This window comes from Passer domesticus, chromosome 3, assembly GCF_036417665.1.
Source record: "Passer domesticus isolate bPasDom1 chromosome 3, bPasDom1.hap1, whole genome shotgun sequence".
Lineage (NCBI taxonomy): Eukaryota > Metazoa > Chordata > Aves > Passeriformes > Passeridae > Passer > Passer domesticus.
The window spans coordinates 61,308,630-61,328,123 of record NC_087476.1 but is presented as its reverse complement, the minus strand read 5'-3'; the positions used below and the strand labels follow the sequence as shown (position 1 = coordinate 61,328,123).

At 41.5% G+C, this 19,494-nt stretch overlaps 1 protein-coding gene across 3 annotated transcripts in view; it reads right to left on the bottom strand.

The window, feature by feature from the left end:
- Positions 1-694: 694 nt before the first annotated feature.
- SYNJ2 (synaptojanin 2) overlaps positions 695-19,494 on the bottom strand; it is a 65,104-nt gene continuing 46,304 nt past the window's right edge. For all 3 annotated transcript variants that reach the window (XM_064413415.1, XM_064413414.1, XM_064413417.1), the window contains 13 exons: positions 19,281-19,473; positions 17,461-17,619; positions 17,087-17,243; positions 15,038-15,155; positions 13,031-13,249; positions 11,726-11,804; positions 10,219-10,387; positions 9,661-9,810; positions 6,928-7,062; positions 5,803-5,915; positions 4,982-5,090; positions 3,557-3,759; positions 695-1,843 (listed from right to left, as the gene is read on the bottom strand). In XM_064413415.1, coding sequence (XP_064269485.1) covers positions 1,073-1,843; positions 3,557-3,759; positions 4,982-5,090; positions 5,803-5,915; positions 6,928-7,062; positions 9,661-9,810; positions 10,219-10,387; positions 11,726-11,804; positions 13,031-13,249; positions 15,038-15,155; positions 17,087-17,243; positions 17,461-17,619; positions 19,281-19,473 — 2,575 coding nt within the window. In that variant the 3' untranslated portion in view covers positions 695-1,072. The remainder of the gene's footprint in view (positions 1,844-3,556; positions 3,760-4,981; positions 5,091-5,802; positions 5,916-6,927; positions 7,063-9,660; positions 9,811-10,218; positions 10,388-11,725; positions 11,805-13,030; positions 13,250-15,037; positions 15,156-17,086; positions 17,244-17,460; positions 17,620-19,280; positions 19,474-19,494) is intronic.

The following is a 19,494-nucleotide window of genomic DNA, read 5'->3' as shown; positions in this document are numbered from 1 at the left end:
TAAGGAAGAAAATGGCTGCAATCCCAGTGATAGGAAAGCTCAGAACAAGCTAATTAATTTTCCTGTGGAAAAGGGAAAAAAACCTTAACTTTTTAAATACATCTTTTAAATTTTTTTGAAAATTAGTTGTTTTTTCAGCTTCACCACCTGCTTAAAAATGTTCTCTTTCCTTTACTAATGAAAGATCTTGATGCTTCTCTTAACAAGTTACCATGACAAGCTGCAATCTGGTTATTAACTGCCTGCTTTGCACAAATGGCATCTATCGTGCTCAGTTCTACCCCACAGGCAAGGCAAAAAGGACCAGCTCGCTCCTCATCTGCGCTGTGGAAACAGAAGACTGACGTGGCATTTGCTTATGAAGACAGAGTGGGAACAGGGACACAACTATGAACTGCTGAACTGCCTTTAGCATAAGACATGCCTGAGCCAATACCTGTGGCATCAGCTGGGCTCAACCATTCCTCAGGATCTGCAGGGACAATGCACAAGCAGCCTACAGCGTGTCTTTGCAGTGAAACAGTGGAAAACTACAGTCCCTTTTCAAAGTATGCTGTTGGACATGGGCTTGGGAACAAAAGCCAGGGTGAGTTTTGGAGACTTACAGCAGAGCAATACCAGTGTAACTGCTGTTGTTATACTGGTGTACATTCCTCTTGGGATGTTTGTTCCAGAATAACTGGCAGACTAACTCTTCAAAGTAAGGATGCTTTATTTCAAACAACCGAAATTGATTAAAATACATATTCCAAAGGAAAATTATTTTTTTGTCTTTTTTTCCGTACATCATTACATGTTCTTACATATGATTTTTACCTGAAATGAAATAAAACATCTTAAGATGGATTAATAAAAAGAAATAACTTAGATTAAGGAAGTTTTCAAATGAGCTGTAGGTAATGTTAGGTTGTATGTATTTTATATACTTCCCTCCAGGGGCCGTATCATCAAACGTGAAAATGAAATGTAGCACGGACAGATGATCCAGTTCATTAAATATAAAAAAGATTTTTTTTTTTTAAATTTTGCATCATAATTATGATTTCTTTTGGAAGACTAAGAGGGTAAAATTTTACAACTCTAAATCACTATTTGTTTTCATAAAGGTATTTTTGTTTTGTTCTAAGACAAGCAATTTGTTGAACCCTTCTGCCACTGCACTGCTGTCTTCATCATCACTAAATGTAACCCAGTGACTGAAATCTTTCTGATTGGGGTAATTTAAATTTTCTGAAGCGTGTGCTGCAGAAGTAGCTGGCGGTGCCTGTGTGGAAAGAGGGAAGGAAGAAGGAATGTCCAGGTCCAGCAGGCTGGTGTTCTCTGGAAGGGAGCTGGTATGCAGTCGTTGTGGATGCTGGCCTGCTGGTGCAGAAGGGCCCTGGAGCTTCACCATCAGTTCTGCAGCACTTGGTGCCAAGGGCTGAGTTGTGCTGCTTTCCGGGCTGGCAGAGGCTGAGTGAACAGGGACGTGAGTCTGAGGGCAGGACCCAGGGTTGTTGTTGTTGGAGTTGAACAGTGACCCACTAAAAAGGGGGCTGTCACTGCTCTGGAGAACTTGAAGATGAAAAGCTGCAGGAGCTGACTTCTTTCTTCGTGGAGGCACCTTTGGGGCAAAGGGAGCGTTCTGGGGAGGCAGCACCATGGCCTCAGCTGTGCCTGCTGACAGGGGCTGCCTTTCACTGCTCCCCCTGCTCTCTTGAGGCTTCCCAGCTTGTGTTCTGGGTTTAGGGACTGGAGTGATCTTGGTTGGTCTAAGAATAGCTCCAGCTTCTAGATGGGGCTCTAGCAAGCCAAAAGGAGACTGTGCTGTCTGTTGGTCGAATTGGTCTTCTGGAGACATGGCCTGAGGAGGAAACGGAGGAAGAAATGTGAGAACAAAAAGGGACCTTAAACTCTGAGTCACTACTGGTGCAAGTCTAATTGACAGCCTTGCTAAGAAAGGCTGACAGTCCTTGAAGAAAAAAAAAGCACTACAAAGAGGAGGCTTGACAGCAGAGTCTCCACTGTACCTGCTGGGCTCTGGGCCCATGCATTGCACCCGGCACTCACCCTCAGAGAGCTAGTGAAGGACCAGGACCCTGCAGGCTGTTTTAGTCACAGCTCTTTCTGGCCATCTCCCTTTTCAGGTTAGGATTTTTGCTCTGGGCCAAATTAACACAGTTCTGAGGAGTTATTTATTTGTTACACCTCTCTGCTGACTAATAGTACTTAAGCAAGATTGCATAGGGAGGCCCTGCCTTTAGGTGTAGCTTATTTGGATAGATAAGATTGAAGGAGAATTAGCTTAAGCTAACTCAATAAATGCATTAGGGGCTGTATCCTGTCTCACTGATGCTGGCAACTGAAGATAAAAATAAGCTCTCAAAAGTCCAGTCTAGCATAATTCCACCATTTAAAAGTATATAAATAACAAGCCCAGCTCAGTCTAGGAGGGCAAGGACTGCTTCAGATTTCTCACACGCTGTGTGACTGAATGAAAGCATTTCAATTCTTTATTACTCTTGCATTAAAAGATAATGTACAGGCTTTTCCATGCAGGCAAAATATTTAGTCAGTATCTCATGCTGGACGTATCCCTTGCCACTTCTTCCTATGTGCTGTTAAGTTGCCTACTTTTGACTGTGGTAGAGGGGGATTGGGTAGAGGTTTTCAAGTACACAACTCCCATCTGACCTCCCTCAGATGGAGGAAGGAGTGGAATTCCAGGGCAGAGTCAACCTGAAATAGATCTATTCCTGCAGAAGCTCTCACATAGCTAACACCAAAATAGCAATCCCTCTCAGAACCTTTCAAGAGTGACTTGGGAATGGTGACAACTTAAACAAAACAAACTGACCATCCTCAGCGTAGACTGTGCTGTCTGGGTTGGGTTTATTGGTGAATCTGCTAAGTAAAGAGAGCACAAAGTCCATTACAGAGAAGGGGTGAATGCCTTTACCAAAGGAAGAGAGCTTCTTTAGCAGAGATTCTGTCAAAGGAAGAATACAAAAGGCTGTATTTGTCTTCCTCTTGTACTCAAACTGCTGTACAAATTAGATAATCATTCTAGCAGCTCTAGAGATGAACGATTGTCTCCATTGTAGAGACCTGACATATATTAAAACCTGAACACCTACAGCTTTGTATTTTTGACAACATGAACTCTTGAGCAGACTCCAGAATTCAAACTGAAAGGCTGAATCCCATTACAAGGTGTGTAAGAAAAGCAAGAAAGGACACAGGACACAGAACTGATGAAGAAGCTGCCTCAAATCTTTACAGAGCAGACCACTCATGGTCAAAATTAGAGACTGTGATAAAGAACAAACGAGTCTTAATTCCTGACAAGGTTTAGACAATCCAGAAGAAAAACAAGAGGATGGACTAACAAATAGAAAAGCTGCATATGGCTCTCTTTCCAATCTTTCTTGCATTTTTCTGCCTTGGTGACTGTAACACACAAAATGATTCCAGCACCTGCTGACTTGACAGGACTTCCTGCAAAAAACAACCAGCCCACCCCTCCATCATTCACACTGTAATGGAGGCTGGATGCATTTTGCTGCAATTCTCTTACGTTTTCCCCCTTGGCTCCGGTCCTTTGCAGGGGCACTGGCTTCTTTGGAGTTGGAACTTTGGGTGGTGGACGATGAGGCACAGGCACCGCTCCCGCCTGCGACCCTTGGAATGAAGCTGACTTTGTGATGCCGGGAAGAGCCTCGGGTTTGGAGGAAGTTTGGTTTCTGGTTGGAACAGGCTTTACTGCATCTTCCTGTACTCCTGAAAAGCAAAAGCACACACGGCATCTCAGCCTGATCAGACCATAGATTCAAGATAATTTCTTTCACAACCGTGCTTCCCAAAATGTTCATGCCTACAGGCCAACTCAGGTAGGTTTTGGAGCTAAGCACAGACCTTTGCAATCCTGTAACATCTGTAAGAGGCTGTTAGGGGGAAACTTCCCTGCCTGAAATAATTTCATGCCAAACCAGCAGTGCTGTGCCACCATTTGGTCAAGTGGAAAAAAACACTGGCTGGGGTTTCACAGGAGTACTGGGCTCAAGCTCTGAGCATCCTTTTGCCATTATCTGGAAAACCAAGTTTATGATACCAAGTGCATCTTGTAGAGTGTTTTAAAAAGAACTGTAAATGCCAACTGGTGGTACAGTACAAGCACCCATACCAAGTGAATCTGAATTTCAAAATCAATGGAGAATAAATCTTATTTCAAAATGAAATGAACAGCACTGAGGAACAAACAAGATGCTTTTATGATACTTCTGAATAAATAGGTTTATTCCAGATTGTATTCATTCTAGGTATAAATGAAAAGGGATGGTTTTCTCCTAAACTGAGAGCCTTGCAAACTCAGGTAGTCATTTTCATTCACAGAGCATCAGCAGAAAGACTGCATGCAACCCTGGGGGGTACATTCACAGTACCTAAGTTAGTTTTGTGCCCTGACTTGCCCTTGCAAGAAGCTCTCTTCTCCAGGGGCTACACAGAGAGCCTAAACACAGAGTAGCCTTTTAGCTTAGCTATTCAAGCTGAAGTAGTGCAAGCTTTTATCTGGGTTACAGTTGTACTTGCTGTCCAAATGTGAACAGAATCCAGGTTATTCCTCCTAGAGCTGCATTTGCTCTGTAGTTCTGCTTGGAATATTGAGCATTCAGTAAATAGAGCAGCAAATATCCTTTATGCAACTCTGAGCTAACACAGGCACCATCAGTTTAGTAAAATCCCATCTTTATATTTTAATTTTTCTGACTAAATCTGGGCATAAATAACCCAAGGTTCTACTAGTAGCAGGTTCTATAACAAAATGTAAAATTTTAATAATTTTGAAAAAAAAAAGGTTAATATTATCAGAACTGACAGAGAATACCACATACAATTTTGCAAGAATGTGTTCGGGTGAAATTCTGAATAGGAGTATGTTCATCTGGGCCATGGTGAGATGACTACACCTAGAGTCTTCTTTATTTAAAGATGCTGTGCTTACCTCCTTTGGCCTCCATAAGACATCTAATAGCTTCTTCTGCTTCCTCAGCTGTGGTGGTTTTGATCTGCTTGACGTTGTAAGGTTTGCTTATTCCAGTCCGGACTTTGGGCTTTGGAAAAACAGGAGAATGAGCCATCTTGAGAGAACTGATTTTTCTTGTACACCTCTAATCTCACAGCTAAGTTCATACACCTGGAAAATTCTGTTATTGCAAGTAGCTATTCAGTGATCTATAAATACTAAAGAAATGGGAATCTTTTAGCAAGTTGTACACCTTTGCTGGCAGCTGACAGAAGGCCAGTGCCTGAGTGCCACAGCTGGTGCCTTAGCCCTCCCTTGTCCAATGCATTAGGGTCCTCATCCAGCAAGACAGGACTGAGGAGGCATTTCCACATTCTGCTCTTGGTCTCCTCAGGGGACCAACAGCCTTGCTGGCAGTGGCCAAGACTTTTCCTGCATTCTGGGCACTAGCATGGCCTACCAAGACAGAGGTGAGAAAAGAATTAAACCATATGATGATAGTGTTAAAAATTCAAGTTAGCAGCTGTCAGAAAGCAGCAACAGTGCTCTGGTCTTACACCACTCATTTTCTCTCTCCCTCTTTGGCTTTCCTAACTCCTGTTAATTTATTAACATTTTTCTGCTGCCTAACAGGGCCTACAGTTCAGTACTACAGTACAAGAAGTTATCTTGGCATTTTCAGCTCAGACACGTGATGGCCTTCCTTCCTTGTAAGACAGGTGCATCCTGTAGGTGATTCCCAGTGAGGATGGGAGGGAACAGGACAATGCCAAGGGGCCATGCTGAGCAGCAGGACTCACTGGCTGCTGAGGGGCTCCGGGAAGCAGCTTTGCCGTTGCCAGGATGGAGCAGGTGGATTGGCTTCCTGGAGAGAGGGAACCATCTGAGGGGGACTTCTTGCCTGATGTTCCAGCTGGAAGAGGAATAAAAAGTGGTTTTGTACATTCAAGAGCTGGTACAAAATTTTATCTGCATTGGAGCAAAACTAATGTGCATTTCATCACCCTTTCAAAATCTTGAACTGTTTCAGGAATCAGTTTTGTAGTTAGTCTTTCATTTAATTAGATAACCTCCACTGAGCATTAACATGGCTTTCTAGGCACAGAAATACAGATAGCAGTGTTGGCACTTCTGTGCAACAGACTCAAAAATGAATGGGAATAATCCTAAAAAACTCATCTTCTATCAGGTGAGCATCACAGAATTTCCAATTTGAGTCTAGAAACTGTACACAAAAGAGAGACTTTTGGGCTGCAAGAAAAACATATGTATAGCTTGTCTAATACAGGAAGCAAAGATGATTATGCTCATCTAGCAATCAGCTTTCATTCAGAACTAGCCCTAAAAACAGGAGCAGCACAGCTCTGAATGGCATCTCAGGGGAGCAGAGCTTAGGTAAAAAGCATCACTTCCCTTTGTACCTCACTGAAAATCATAATCCATTTTGCATTTCTTCCATAAACACAAGAATTGCTTGCGAAGAAGGAGAGGACAAAAACTGTCCAGAATACATAATTATTTTGTCGAAGGTTTTTAAAATTCTAATTACAATTAATTCAGAATCCAAAAAACTGCAAGAAAACACTCAGTGACTTGAGAAGTCAGCAGGCATAAATACCAATATCTTTATTGCCACAAAGTGGCTGCTCAGCTCCCTAACGTGAGTGGTGAGCTAGTATGAAACATATGGGCTATTCCATCCTTACTAAAGACATTTCTTTTGTGGAGTATGGGTTGTCCTGAAGACAAACTTCTCCCATTACTAATGGCAGTAACACTCAGGCTGAAACAGGCTGGGAAGCAAGTACAAGTCCCTCGACAACCTGACATTTCAGAACAAGCTATGACCTTCTTTGTCACCCAGACATGGCAGGCAAAAGCTGTTCAGCTGGAGCCAGCACCACCCTAAAGAAAGCTCAACTCACCGGGAGGGGGAGGCCTCTGTGGTGGCTGGAGTGGCCGAGGCCGGGTAGGAATGGACAGAGACCTGCTTGGAATGCGGCGGCTGCGCTCCCCACTTGCCTCCAGCTCCCGCTTCAAATCAGCGAGGTCAGCATCATCTAGGGACATTTTAGGAAGTGTCTGAATTAGATACACACTGGGTGAGGCCCACCAGATCTGAGAGATCAGGAGAGAGGTGACTGTGAGTGGCAAGCCTCAGCCAGGTCCCTCAGCAACACGATAGCTCCGTTCACATTTTTTGCTCTCCCCAATGTCTGCCTGCTCCCACTGCAGGAAACATCTACCCTTTTGTCAAATGCTTCTTTCTCTCTCTCCTTTTCCACCATTTACTAGCTGTTTGCACCAACACAAAGAATGCCTACATCTCATTCCAGGGTTACTGGGCACTTTGTTAGATTCTGAGATTTTCATAGCCCGACTTAGTGGCAACCTGCTCCCATTCAAACTGTCACGGCTAGTCATGGTGAATTTCTTGCTTTCCATCCCAAACACAGGAATTCCATCTGAGGATTAGACACCTTTTCTTGAACAGGAGAACTGTTTTTATACCAGAGAAAAATCTGTCTGAATGGCTCAATCATGACATCTCTGCTTTCCAGCAGCATCTCCTAAAAGGTACAGTTGCCCCAGTCTGCTAGCTCTTGGCTGCACCTTACATCACTAACTAATTACTCAGTCTTTCATCCCACCTAAGCCCTTCTGACAGCTGGAGACCGGAGAAGTATGGATTGTTTTATTCTCCCCCATCTGCTATAGTGAGGACTTTCATTTCAGTCTCACCCTGCCATGGCTGCCCAGCTATGCAGCTCTTGTTCTTTAGAGCTCCAAAATTCACTAGGTTTAGTTTTGTCCCTGTGTTTTGGAGAGATGGGGAAGGAATTATGCAGCAGCAGTCTCTTGCACTTCAGGCACTTGTAAACAAATTCTTGTTTTTTGGAAAGCTGTGCTCTGCTGGGGATCACGAGCTGCCTCACAGCTTCCTGCTCCCACTCAGCAGCAGATGGCAACCACAGAGACAGAGCCTGTGGTCTGCCCAGCCCGCCCTCCCTGTGCTCTCTGCGTTTTCAGTACTTCTAAGCTGCAGACATGGGCTCATCAGCAGGATCCAAGCAGTCATGCAGGCACCTGGAGGCAAGGTTTGAAGTTCTGGCAGTAAAACTGAACACAACAAAAGCCAGCCACTACCACTCAATTCCATCCCTGAAAGGCTGCTGGCAGAGACATCAGTTTCATGAAGCTGTGCCCTTCCCTGACCTCAGAAACACACACACACACACTATTTTGCCTGTCACTGTTTTCCATCTGTCTACCACCAGCTACACAGTCACCATACCTCCAATTAGAAGTTATTCAGGCAGAATTGGGAGCTTATGGAGGAATCTGAAATTGCAGACACTTTAAGATTAATTGAATATATCATATTTTGAGTTATGTGAGATCATGACCCCACCCTGACCTCCTTCAAACTATACTCTATTACCTCTATTTACTTTGTGATATTTTTTGTGGAGAAGCGTTAGTGTGAGTGACAAGATTCACTGCAATTCTCTGTGGCTTAATGAATCATCACACAATAGGCCAGAGGTGGTTTGAGGGCAAGGCACCCTATAATACAAAGTGATTGACTTCACAGTATTTAATAATGAGTGATTACTCCTTTACTCAGGGATAGGCTTTTGGGTCTGGCCACACTGAACCCAGCCTATGACTCAAGGTGGGCAAGAAAGCCATAAATCACTCTGTTTGGAAAATCTGTCTGTGTAAGTGTACGAATTTCATTAAATCTTTTTGAACTCTACTTCTGACTCAACCTTTGAGGGTATTAAAAGTTTTCACTTTTATGTCAGAAGACAAAGCACTTCTGAGAGAGAGCAGAATGACAGCTACTGAATCACTGCTGTCACAATCAGGTGTTTAATACATATCCCAGCCTGTCAATGCTTGGCCACTCAAGCATGTCCTGATCACATCCCATTGTAAGACCGGCTTGGCTAGTTCTTGCCTCAGTTTTTATCAGTTTTCTCACCACAGCTTTATCTTCTTTTTACCAAGTCACTTCACAACAATGTGCAAGCAAGCCAGGTAACCAAGGAAAAAGTTTACACATTCATGAAGAACCTAAAGGATGATTATATGTATAAATATTCTATGAACCTCGACTCCTTCAGGAATAAATCAAATGGGAACAAAGGAGAAACTTCAGGGCTCTGAAGTACTTTGAACACAGCAACCTCCCAGCTTACAGCTAACTCTTCTGCCACTGCTACTGCTCAAAGGACAGAGTTGAGCCCATCACTGAATCAACAGATTATTTTGGTTTGATTTTGCTTTGGCCTTCACCAATAAGAAAATAGTACACAATAGTATCCAACAATTTTTTCATTGTATATTCTGGTGCCAAACAAAAACAAATGGATAAAAAGATTTAATTTCCTCTGGCTAGAAAAGGAAAACCAGCATTTTTCTGCATTCCTGCATTGCCCTAGCCTAGAGAGAAGGAGGATCATCATGAGTTTCATCATTTGTATTGCTGTTATGCCTGAGGACCTCAGCTACAGTCACTAACTCAAGGAAAGTTGAGCATGAATAGGTATTACAGGAGAACCTAGAATGAAAATAAAAATGAACAGGGAAATACACACAACAGGAGACCAACAATCCTTCAGGTCTTACCTTAAGGAAGGTGGATACTTTACCTTTATACAGGCGGGGGGGTTGTCCAGATTTGTTTGAAAGAGCTGTGGATGCACAGTGTCCAGGGCACTCCGACATATCTTCTGCTGTGTCTGCTGCTAGGTATTGACACAGAGCATCCTCTAAATAATCATCTTCATCCTCTATATCACCTGGATTAAAATATTAGATAACAAAGAATTAATGAGAAAATTCATTCTCTGTCTCTCTACACTCCCAATTAATTAATCTATACTATCAATTAATTTAATAATTTAATATATAGGCTGGGCAAGATTCTTGTGTAACCATGTCATGTGTTTCATTACAGTGTGTCTCTACAGACAGCTGTACCATACACTGAATTTGCTAACATGTAACACTGAACTGACAGGATGATCTAAGTAACAGTTCTATGCCCAGGCACAGAGTCAGGTCAAGGCTTTAATTACAGTCATTTTTTTGAGAAGTGTGGCTTCATTATAAATTAAGCTGTCACTGACACTCATACTGTACTGCACTGTCCAACCAAAGTCAGCAAAGCAATTTCTCACTACTTAGCTTAGAAACATATAGCTTACCTTCTGATTCATAGTCCAAACTTGAGAAGTCAAAATTTTCTTCCAGAAGGTGGGAGTTTGCCGTGGGGGACATGGGGACAACGCTGTCTCGTTTTCGAGCAATTTCCTCCTGAAGGCCCTTTAGCCAGTCCTTAGTCTTGGGCTGGATTTTCACTGTTCTGCCTCTAACCTAAGCACAGAAATAATTGTTTCCCTTTGCCAAGGACCTTCAATAAACAAGAATGCTTGAACAGAATAATCAAGTTCTGCCAGCCTGTTCAGAATCACGCAGATAACAGAATGAGTTGGAAAGGACCCAGAAGGATCATCAAGTCCAGCTATTAAAGGAATGGCCCATGCAGGCACTGAACCCAGGGCCCCAATGTTATTAGCACCATGCTCTGACCAAGTTGTACAACTGCTTCACTTCAAAAGTCAAATGGAAAGGAAACACTCTTCTTACCCCCACAACCAAGTTTTCAGACTGTAAAAATATTCTTGAAAGCAAATGGGTTTCACAGCTCAAAAGCACTGCTGCTGCATTTGAGAAATACTGGAGAAATAGGTGAAACATCAAATATTGTTAAAATGACACTGAAATAGCAATATTGGCATGAAAAAGTGCCGTTTTTGAGTCAGCAGCTTTAAAACACACAAGAGTTCTGTGTCTGCTTCTACCTGTAAGGAGACTCTGACCAGAAAATCTCATATGTGATGTATAGGGAAGGTGTATTTTTCAAACCCATTAGGACTTCAGCTGCTTATGTGTGTTGCTCTATGACATTTGGGGTGAAAGGCAGACACACCAGCAGCTTCGACAGGAAAATCAGTTTGAAAAATTCCCAACTCACATTCCCAGCACCTTCACATACTGTGTGCATACAACTGTGTTTCAGTCTGTGCCATAAACTACATCAATGGCAGGAGTCAAATTAGAAGATAAAACTGCAAATATGAAAGAAGAATGAGAGCTAAAATCCATTACTTCAGTATTAAGTTTGCAGGGCAGCATCACAAGCAGTTTTTTTCAACAGGGGGTTGATGATTTGTAGAGTATGTGTGTGAAGGATAAGCAGGGGATGGCAAGGTAAACGCCTACTGCTAATGCTGGATTTGCCATGGAAGCCAATGAATCATGTTGTTACAGCTTAGCAGAAGGAGCCTTTTGATACACTGGAGAAACAAAAAATCTCCAAACCACAATCATGAGGATGCTTTGGCAGCAGCATATGCCAGAATGTCAAGAGAACTGCTTCAAGCAGCCACAACCATGAACAAGTCCAGGTGCTCTGCACAGGTGTCAGAGGCAGAGCCTAAGCACTGCTTGGGATCCATGAAAAGTCACCTCATGCCATCCTGAAACTGAAGTACTGCATTAATAGCCTCAGATGTGAAAGTTAAGGACTTCATGAGCACTAACTCTCTTTGAAATAATGCTACTTGATTTAGGTAGAAACTCAAGTACCTCATTCTAAGCAACCACTTTTGAGAAATTTGTTATGCAGTTATAAGTTTGAGAAAGTCTTACTTTGGCACCATCTATATCCATAACACGAAGAGCTGACTTGCTGTCTGCAAATGTCACCAGCATTTGACCTCCACAGATCCTAGTGGAAAAAAACAAAGGAAAAAGAACATTTTATTTCACCATTGAATAAAACCCTTTGAAGGCTAGCATGATAGAAAACTACCATATAGATCTATATATAGGATACATATGCTGTGATATGCATTTGGTTTTACTTGTATTTTCCTTCACAATTCTATTTTTTTGAGGAGGAGCAGGTGATCTATGAATCCCAGCTGGGCTCCTTTTCTCTCCAATCCTGCCTTGTGTGACCCCAGCACCCTGCCCTTTTCTGGATCACCCCTGGAATAGCAGGACAAACATTTCAGTAGCTGTTGAAAGGATACCCAGTCCAGTATCTACACTCCCTCTGGACTAACTTCCGTGGTTCTGCATATCCTTCACCTCAGATGACATATGATGTTCCCAGAGTAATATTCCACCAAGATCTAAAGCAATTAAAAACAAAATAAACCAAGAACAATCCACCAAAACATCTTCTTTTCTTGCTCCTTTTCTTTACAAGCCAGGTAGTGGTGCTTTTCCTGCACAGCTGATTTTGAAGCCTCAGCTTATATTGGTACTTCATAAAACTACACAATAACAGGTCATCAGCTTTCTCCACTAACAAATGAATCAAATAACCATGAACAAGTTTTTGGCAGTGCTTCCCAGAGGTCAACTGTTAGGTCTTTTGCCTGTATTTCTCAAAACAGAAGTCTCACAGCTGTGCTGGAGCCCTGTAGAGAATCAATCAGAATGAAATTAAGCTGCTCTGCCAGAAGGTATCACACTCTCCCTCTCAAACCCAGTGGGTGATAGCTCTGTGAGAAGCTGTACTGTTAACAAACAAGTAAAATGACCTCCAACAGGAAGGAGAGCCAGCCAGGAATTCCTGCCAAGTGTGAAAGAGTGGTGGAAAAGAGCAGGCCCCCCCAGAGGAGCTGAAGCAGGGCCGGAGGATCCACCAGAAGCAGCAATGCTTGGAAATGCGGCCTGAATCTAAAGATGACGATTTACATCAAAGCCTCTGCTTTATGGCACTGTACTGAATAAAATTCTCTTCTAGTCAGACAAGAGAGCTGTTGGATTACTTCTTTAAGAGGTTGTTGAGAGGTGTAAGATATTCAAAACACTTGCATTCAATTTCTAATGAAGAACTGAAAGTGCAGTAAAGGAATTCTACATACTTAATTTTCCAAGACAAACTCTGTCAGAAGTCTGTGGTTTTTAATAGATGCCATGCCTTTCACATCCCAAACTCACCTGACCAGAACAACAGTGCCATAATCCTCAAACATCTGCATAAGCTCTGTACGCAAGTCTTCAGGAAATTCATTCTTCTCTTCAGGTGTTGGTGATAGCAGATTCACCACTACTGTGGCATCCAGTGGTCCCTGGAAAGATGACACTTCTCGGAAAACACTGTCACGGGCAGCTTCATTAACTTCCTGGACTTCCACTTCTACAATAGCTAACACTGGCCTACACAAAACAAAGGAAAAATATTTATTTAAAAATAAAAACTGCTTACATAAAATTAAAATCTATATAAAGAAGGAGGATAGGTAAGCTTTATTTTTTCTGCAGTGGTCAACATCACGCCTTGAGCACTATTAATTATATTTCCCAGTCCTGCATTAGCTGAATGTAATTGAAGACACATCATAAGTGAATTGAAATAACAATTCTATGAAGCACTTATGGCAAACCTACAGACCAAAATATCAGGATACTTCACTCATTATCAAACAGCTGTGGCCCCAAACATCTATAAATCAGGATGGAAATATATTATTTTCTGTTAGACAAGGCCACATATCTTCTTCCAAAAATGAAGGACAAGGTATTCCAGATGTATCATGTTGTTATGTAGCAAATATGTGCCAATTCATTACACTACAAGCAGCCAACACTGCAAACTTGCTTCTTGAGTAATTTCTTACAAATTACTCCTCTATGTGTTAGAGCTGAGTAAAATTGAGAGAGCTCTCTGAAAAAGTAGAACTCATCTCATCTCAGTGGGTGCAATCCACATTCTCAGATTTTCACCTGCACATACACACAGACCATGACTGGGACAGCTGCTCTTACAACTGTGTCAAAATTGCTGCCTTCTACTTGCAATAGTCCTGGCTCTTGAATACACATTACCAGAACATATGAAAGCAACAACAGCAGGGCTAGAAAGGGATAACAGAGGGGAAAATGTATAGGAAGCATAAACTATTTCCATAAGCATTGTGAAACATAATGCATTTCCATATGTCACAAAGATAGAGCTATGCCCTTTTTCTAGCACAAACCTTGGGAAAGCAAAGCTGCTGACTGTAATTAAAAAGCAGCTTTTGGAGTCAAGTTTGCTGAAATAGAAAACCATGTATAACAGTCATGTTTCACAGATCACATCCTCAGGGTCCTATATAATGAGAGCAGCAGCTCTGCTGTGCTTTGCAGAACACAGCAATGTCAGAGCCTTGACACAAAGAAATTGATTGCAAGTGGCATGTTCTTTCACTGCTAGAGGAATACAGAACAGGCCTGGCATGCAAGAGCACCACCAGAAGCACAGACAGCTACTGGGGGTCACTGAGCCTGCTAGGAGGAGCAATATTGTAGCATTTCCACAAAGCATACAAGGGGTGAGACAAATATTCTGAATATAAGGGACCTTTCAAAGTGTATTTATCTCAGAATTTGTTTCTCAGAAGTGAAGCAGAGAACAATTTTATCAAAGATAGGTCATTCATATCCCTAAAGAGATGTCAATTATATAGATCAACCAGAAACACTGGCCTTTGATTTTTCTACCTTCTCCCATTTCCATTTTTAAAGCAGGCACAGAAGCCCCACACTTGAGTACTGTGAAGAGGCCAAACTTGTCCCTGTGTGGCCTGGCTTACACCTCTTCAAGCCACACAGTCCCAACCTCCTTTTCTTCTGCAGCAAGCTGAGTGGAAATCCATCAGAGCAGCTTCCTTAGGTATCTGAGCTTTTCAAAACCAAGCAACAGAAAGCTCTGTTTCCTATAGCTCTTGCTGCAACTTATCCAACCCTTGCTGCAATCACTGTGCAGGAAAAATAAATACATGACTGCATGACTGTAGGTATTTGCCACTCTGGTATAAAACTCACCATGAGAGGAAAAGACCATCAAGCAGATACTGAACATGGAATAAAGGTCTAATTCCTGTTTTAATCAGACTTGGTCCCTTGCTCTGAAGGTGGAATTCAGCATTACACATTTTAAACTCTCTCTGATTGTTTAGTTACCTGTGGTCAGATGCTTGCAGCTCTGCTCTCCCATAGTACATCAAGGCTCCAGGGGTCCAAGTGTGCCTGACTTTAGTATCAGCATTCAGATCACTGTCCAGAAGATTGATCTCTCCAGCTATGCAGCACAAAACATGATTTAAAATTCACTCAAATCTAGTTTTACTAACAGGTAAACACTATTTTATTAGGAAGCTCTCCACAGACCCTACTAGTGGGTGGTGGGGTTTTTTAGTTCTTGTATATTTGTCATTCAAAGAGCTTGTCTCCTACAAGATTTACAAATTCGGGACTAGAAAGAAAAAAAAGTTAAATAACTGAGAGTGAAACTGAGACAGCTGATCAGTGGAGTAAGACACCTGCAAAATTGTTGACCAGAATGTTACCCAATTAATTATCTGTACAACAGCCATTGATAGAGTCATATTAGTATTTTACCTCCAACCTCAACACTGAGCATAAAACCAGACACTGTACTTGGAAATTATTTTGTAAATCCAGGTATTAGACAGGGGTTGGAGAAATAATACACAAGAGATATGAGGAACCAAACCCATGAAAATCCAACCTCCAAATAATTCCATTGCAACCCTTAAGGTGACAGAAAGTGCTCCAGACATGATGAGGTACTGTATTGTTGTTAGTAACAAGGAAGTTTTTGGGTCATTGTTTGAATGAATGGATAACTCTGTCCCTCTTTCCTGTGAAGCTGAAAATGAGTTAACATGGAATATGGCATTTCTTCCTAATCACTCACACTGGGACTGCACTTTCTTCTCACAAAATGAGCAGTCATTTAGCCTATAACAACAACAAGATGCAACACAGTAAGAGCTGAGAGGCAGAAGAGCCTTGCCATCAGCAGTGAAGGAGAGGAACTCTGGCAGCAAACTAAGCAAGCTTTGCAGGGTTGGGAATGTACCAGTCAGTTATGGACCCATGTGAGCCCGCTGTGGGAGGCCTACAAACTCTAAAGAAAGGGACCTGCCTTGACTCTTGCAGACCAGACAGCTAGTTAGGTCCTATGAGCTGTATGTACTCCAACTGCTAAAGTTCCCCAGGGGCAAGTTTTGCAAGCAAAATAAGGAATATGCATTAGAAATGCTGAAGGGTGTTCCTTCTCCCAAAATGAAAACAGTCAGCACAAGAGGCCTGTTTTAACTTCCTTATATTTCATACAGCTTTTCTTTTCTGGACTGCATCTCTATCAATGGTTTAAGCTCCTCATTTTACTTTGTTTTTCATTCCTTAGATAAGAGTGAATAACTGTATAATGATGACATGCACTCTCTCATTGCCCTAGTTTTGCTTTGTAGTTTTTACACTTAACATAGTCATGGTATGACTTAGATTCCAAGCAGAAATTTCCAGGCATGTGAAAAACCACATCTGCAGGCACAGACCAAATTAATTCTCCAGCAATTACACTTCTAATATGAATTGATTTAAATTTTAGAAACACTGGGGGATAGATATTCCTGCAGACTGAGAGAATGATTATGAGAACTATCACTTGATACGCAAAGAAATACTTTTTATTTCTTAACTGCAACTTTTGAATAACAAGTGAACATGGGCTTTCTGTTTGTTGTGTTGGCCACTCATGAATTCAAAGTACTTTATAAGCACTAATTAACGAAACCTCCCCCAATTATGTAAACTACCAGAAATATTCCTAAGAATTACCAGTACAGAAGAAATTACAGAAAACTATTTCTACATCTACTGAGAAGAGCAGTTTTAACAATCTAGCCATTATAACAGAGAAACTTTATGTGGACTAATGATTCTGTTGAAAAACAACAGAATTATTTCTGTACTATTACAGCTGGGCTGTTTTCAATTCCTCAGTGAGCTCCCAGCACCTGTAGCATAAAGCCTTTGTTCATACACACAGGAAGAAAGGGCCTTCTCTATCTCTGACACTTAATCCAGCGAAGCTGAAAGAACATCTGCTCGAGTAAAGCACCATTCACTAGATTAAATCCCCTTAAGTGGCTTCTAGGTGAATTTTAAACCAACTTTCAGATAAAGAAGGAATCCACGCACCTGTTTTTTCAAAGGGCAGTTTCTTTCTCCACCAAAGCACTCTGTCAGTCCACGCTGGAGTTCTGCACTTATCACTTGTATCATAAGCCTCCGAGCCAACGTCATATTTATACGTTGGTCCAAAATTAATAGTCCCTTCATGGAAGTCTTTAAAAATCTAATTAAATAAAGAATATCTCTTTAAGTTACAGATGAGGAAGGTGCCACTGTGATATATCAACTTCCTCACAAACAATGCTCTGATTTTTAAACAAATTGCTGCATTAAAGTGCTACAAACAAGAGACTGAATGTGCAACCTCTTCACTCTCTCAAGGAACAAGAAAGACCCAGCCAACATGCAGTTATTCAATAAAATGAGACACACTGCCTTACTTTTCCATTGGATTTTTGCTGCTGTAGTTGATCAAATTCCAAAAGTGTCTTCCAGTCTTGACGTTTGAGAAAATAAAAGACTTCTTCATATGTTAGATTAATGCGATAGTTAAAATCACCACACCAGAAGACATAGTCATGGGAGAACATGTTCTGCCCCTAGTTTTGAAGTACAGAATACTGTTAATGTTAAATCACATTCATGAAAACAACTTTAAAATGCACTGAAATGTAGCACTCCGTCTCTCTGAATTACTGAATACCAGACCTAGTCATCACAATTTATTTGTCAAAATTCATTTTGTGCTAAAATAGAATGGTTCCTTCACTGGCTTTGGCACCCCAATGAGCTGAATTTTGTAAATAAGAATGTCAGACTCTGACCCCTCTTTCCTGAAGGTATGTCTAAGATGGATCCTAGCTTTATATTCATAATTTGTCTGTCATGAATATTCAAAATATGTTTGTTTCCCTAACACATTTCACATGCATATATTTGCATATTCTAAATATAACACAAAATGTGCTTCTGGTACCAAGGCAAATTTAGCAACAAGCTCCTGAGTAAGAACAACCTCCAAATTCAATCTTATGTGCACGTCACAGTTTTGTAAAGGTACTGAAATCAAACATTAATGAAAATTCACTCCAGTTCTAAATTTAGTACTATATCCTCTAACCAGTCCTTTGTTTTTTGGGGTTTTTTTCTTCCCAGTAGAGCTATAAGCCTCTAAACACCAGAGATTCATAAGGGAAACGTTTCAGACTGTGGCTGTCACAGCACTAGAGGGCACTCTTTATATGCATTATACACGTAAGGTACCTTCAGCTGTTTTAAGTGTAAAGGACATCAAACAGTTAACGAGGTTTAGAAGAAAAACCACCATAAGCACAACTTTATGGCCATTTGGAACAGATCTTCTTTGCAGGATGTCCAGTCTGTTAGTATTAGCTCCTACATAAACCAACTGATTGATATGCTGCGCATGCCAAGCCTCTAAACCGTACAAACAACAGGAAGGTAACATTTTATGCTTTGCAACCTAAATGTCATTTTTTGCTGACAAACCAGAATACACAAACTGGCCCAATCCCTTCCTAGCTTAGGCCTTTCCAGAGAGACCCAAGAAAGAACATATTGTGGAAATTAAAGCAATCAACATTAAGGGAAGCAAAGGAGCCCTGCTACCAAATCTCATGGGTTATCTACTGACCTGGAATTAAAACCCTAGGGTGATTGATTTGACACAATTTAGGGGAAAAGTTACTCATGCAGACCAGTGGTGCCTTCTTGCCATGCTCTGAGAGAAGCCAGCAGTTCCTTGAGAGTGACACATTCACGAGGACAAAGTGAAGGGAACAGAAGGTACCATGTCAGTGCCCAAGAACTGATCCACCATACCCAACCAGACGCAGCCAAGGCACTGCTGCACTGAATGGCATGGATGGTCTTTCAGGAATTCTCACTCACTAGAGCCAGCAAGAACTATCAATATCACAATCTCCAGTTCCAACATCAGTCATCTAGAGCTTAACTGCACAAAGCCAAGGACTTTTCAAGCACTGGAGCAACTCTGTTTTGTGAAAGGATTAGTGCTTTTGTAAAGCAAATGCTATATTGGGTAGAGTCTAGTCTTCTGTGAAACATGCTTCCCTATTTATTTATTTATTTGCTCACATTTTCTTTAACATTTTCTTTCATGGTACTGAGATGCCTTCTTTGATGACCTGTCATCAAAGGCAGCCTGAGACCAGCATTCATGATGTAAAGATACCACCTTTATCTGCAATATTTTTAGCACACATACATCTATACTTACCATTGGGAAGCTGAGTTTCTGTGTGATTTCTTTATAATCTTCATTCCTCTCTTTCACCTGAGTCTGCCCAGCAGTCAAGTGACTGCATATAAAGCAGAAACTGGTACTATAGAACTGAAACCGAATGCTCACTGCCCCTTTATTCCCAGCTTTTCCTCCCATTCCTGTCTTCACGGTGTCTATTGCTACATCCCTGCATTAAAAAAAAAAATAG